General features: G+C 25.6%; 1 protein-coding gene across 1 annotated transcript; it reads left to right on the top strand.

The window, feature by feature from the left end:
* Nucleotides 1-2,850, top strand: LOC102670811 (fatty acyl-CoA reductase 1-like). The gene is made up of 5 exons (XM_006617238.2): nucleotides 1-374; nucleotides 897-1,413; nucleotides 1,801-1,987; nucleotides 2,129-2,374; nucleotides 2,461-2,850. Exons 1-5 carry the CDS (start codon nucleotides 132-134, stop codon nucleotides 2,819-2,821), a joined length of 1,554 nt encoding a protein of 517 aa, XP_006617301.1. The 5' UTR covers nucleotides 1-131; the 3' UTR covers nucleotides 2,822-2,850.
* Nucleotides 2,851-4,066: the final 1,216 nt, after the last annotated feature.

The raw sequence follows: 4,066 nt of genomic DNA on the forward strand, positions 1-4,066 counted from the left end.
TAGTATACCTTTTCGATTTAAAGTGTTTAAAAATTATATACTATTATATATTATAACTGTATTAAAAAAATTTAATGAAATCAAATCACTTATAAACATTTTAAAACAATATCATTAAAAAAAGTTTAAAAATGGATAAAATAAAAATTGTACAATCTGATAAAGAGAATTTAAAAAATACTAGTGATAGTCAAATACAAAAGTTCTATACTGGAAAACATATATTTTTTACAGGCTGTACTAGTTTTCTTGGAAGTAGTATTTTAGAAAAAATTCTAATTACATGCACTGAAATTAGCAAAATTTATGTTATGATTAAACTAAAAAATGATGTATTGATAAAAGAACAATTGAAAAAATATTTTCAAAATGAGGTAAGTAATAGAATTCGATAATAATATAAAAAAAAAATGAATAAACTTATGATTATTGATATATGTGAAATAATTAAAAATTAATATAGTTAAAAATGAAACAAAGCAGAGAAAATGAGATAAAATGAAAGACATTGAAATTTGTAAAATTTTGTTTAAATTCGATTAAAAATATTTATTCACATCTATGTTTATGAATATAAGATAACACAAATTTAATTTAGCTTTCTTTCATTTTATAAAAATAATTATAATTAAAATAAATACTTAAGATATTTTATTGCTTTGATTTATTTTTAATAAAAAAAAAATAATGTAAAAGAGATTCAAATGTATGAAAAACTTCAAAATGAATTTACGATAATCATTTGAATATTACTTAACATATATTATACATTATAGGTCAAATGTGATTTCTTTTGATGATAATTTTTAATTAATGCATTAAACGAAAATTAACTTGCAAAATTTAAAAATATATTATATAATTTCTTATTAAATAATTCCACTTATAATTTTCAGATATTTGATACCTTACGTGAATCGAATCCAAATTTTATAGAGAAAGTCGTACCAATTTATGGTGACTTAAGCAAAGCCGATTTAGGTCTATCATCAAAAAATCGTCGATGTTTAATAGAGAACGTGAATATAATAATTCATAATGGATCGATCATACAATCACCAAAAGCATCTTATATATTACGTTTAAACGTAATTGCAACGCAAACACTCCTTGAATTAGCTACGGAATGTTCACATTTAGAGGCATTTGTGTATGTTTCAACTGCATTTTCTCATCCTTATAAGCAAATCATCGAAGAAAAGTTTTATCCTATTGCGGGCAATATAAAGATAATCGAAGATGTGATACGGGCCGATGAGGAGAATGAATCTGGAATTACCAATGAAGCACTACGCAATATTATGGGAGATTGGGTAAATTTGTATGCCTTTAGCAAAGCTTATGCTGAAGATTTAGTTTACAATTTTGGCAAAACAAAATCGCTTCCTTGTGTTGTCTTCAGGCCTTCCATGGGTATGATAATTATATTTTAATATATTTTTAATTTAATTCTAGAAAAAGCTAAAATATTTTAAATAAACTATATGCAGTATAATTGAATTAAGCTAGAACTTTAAAATGAAAAAAATTTTAATAAAAAACACAATTTATTAAGATTAAAAAAAAACAATTATATACAAATCTTGTAATACAAGAATAAATATATATTATTCTAAAATAAATTAGTCATTTCAAGATCATATGAAACTTGATTTACATATTGCATCTACAGTTAGTGTTATTATATTTTTTAAAGATAAAAATTTTAAAATATTGTCATTCTTATGAAATAATAAAAATAAATAAACATATTGCATTATATTATTTATTTTAACATTTTTTATATATTATTTTATATAGTTGTATGTACAAATGAAAAGTTAGTTCCATCAAAGAATAAAAATGGTCCAGTAATGTTAGCGATGGCAATAAGTCTAGGCTACATACATGTATCAAATCTAAAGAAAACTGATACTATGGATCTAATTCCAATTGATATGACAGCTAATAGTCTTCTGGCAATGATCTGGGATTTCGTTGTTTATAGGTATTTTTTAATATATACTTTATAATATCTAATAAAATATATTATCTAATAAATATTATATTTACTCATTATTATTAAAAAAAAAGAAAATTGTATACAAACAAAGTAAGTATTTTTATTGTTTTTTTTCTTTGTTTTTAGGAAAAAAGAAGAACTACAACAAGTATATAATTATGGCTCTACTGATTGGAATCCCATAACAGTAGGCTCGGCGTCAGAAATAATATTTAAAGAAGTAGAAAAAAATCCATCAAATAATGTACTTTGGAAACCATATTTAATATATATTCAAAATATTTATCTTTTTTCGACACTTAACATACTATTGAATGTTATTCCTGGTATATTGATTGATTTAACTTTATTAATTTGTCAAGAGGAACCACCGTAAGTTTTTTAAGATTTTTATTTAAATAAAAATGTATATTAAAATTTACTATAACATTTAAATATTTCATATTCATTTTGTATAGAATTATGAGAACAATTCATAAGCTGAAGAAACATTATTTGCCATTTATACAAATCTTCAGGCCTAATCAGATTATAAAAACAAATAAATTTAAAGAATGTCTAACACGTATGAATACAACTGATTTAAAAGAATTTTCTTTTAATTTAGCAACAATGAATTGGAATGATAACGCGGTTAAATTAATGACATGTTGTCGAAAAGAAATGAATGAACCAACAACCGCAAGTCCTGCCACAAAAAAAAAGTATCGAAATTTAGTAAAGTTACATTTCGTTATTTGTTCTTTACTTATTATGCTTTTTTTATTGTACTTTTTCTATAGGATATTATCTATTTTTTGTCATTGCTATCATCATTGATGTAATAAATATAAGATGAAGTTATCATATGGATATGTTCTTATTTTACCATTCATTTTTCAAAGTATGAAAATGATTAATTGATTTGAAGATTGAGGGTAAAGGATTGCAAAATAGCACAACACCATTATTATATATAGAATAATACTCTTTATTGTTTTTGATAGTTTTTGTTGTTGTTGTCCATATCGTGCGTTATCCTCTTACTTTTTTTCAGGTTAATCATTTTTGCGCTGCATTTGTTGTTTTGCATGTTCTTCTTTTGTTGTTGCTGATTCTTTGCTGCTTGATATTTTGGTAAAACGGTATGCGATACAACGACACAACTGTATGAAATAAAGTATGAGAAACGAACGAAGAAAAAGAAAAAGATACAAACATGTCCAATCACTCGAGAACCGTACATTTTTCGTACCGTATACACTGGGACTACTTAGGACTAGAGTAATTGCGATTCATACTTTTTCTTTTCTGTAATTCTTTTTTTGTTTTTTTTTTCTTTTTCATAGTAATTGGCAAGCATGCGTGCAAAGTAACGAATCGCGAACACGCATTAAATTAAAATATTATTTTCTTTTCTTTTACGCTCCATTTTGCGCTTATTAAGAAAAATGAGCAACTTAATCTCACTTTTTCTATTCTTTTCTCTATTATATATTTTCTTATTTATTTTTATTAGATCATTATTAATATATTTTTTTGTTTTTTTTTTATTATTATTTATTATTTTAGATGCAGTCTTGTGACACGATACGGATTTACAGTCGAGTGATCGGTACACGTTCCGTAGATACAGCCGTGCATCTTAAAATTTGTTCTAGCTCTATTAAAATGGCCGCACACACGGTTCGTATGGCGAACATACCCCATTGGGACACATCGATTTCAGGCTACTAGTTAATTTTCGAATAATCTATTGTCGAAATCATAACGAATTTTAAGATGAAATCGTTTCTGAAATCTAGAGAACAGTTCGCATATACGATATTTCCTATTTCAAATTCGCCTAGAATCGAATATCCCTCTGGATAGTTCATTCGCTTCACGCGCCCGGCGCGATTTCGATGCAACTTCATCTTTTCTTCATTTTTTCTCTCTCTTACTTCCATTCTTTCTTTCTCTCATTCCTTTCTCTCTCTCTCTCTCTCTCTCTTTATTTTTTACATACGTATACTTTCACTCGCTTTCTTTTTCTCTCTCTCTTACACACACATCACTCTCTCTCTCTCTCTCTCTCTCTCTCTC

The sequence above is a fragment of the Apis dorsata genome, unplaced genomic scaffold, assembly GCF_000469605.1.
Source record: "Apis dorsata unplaced genomic scaffold, Apis dorsata 1.3 scaffold_295, whole genome shotgun sequence".
Classification (NCBI taxonomy): domain Eukaryota; kingdom Metazoa; phylum Arthropoda; class Insecta; order Hymenoptera; family Apidae; genus Apis; species Apis dorsata.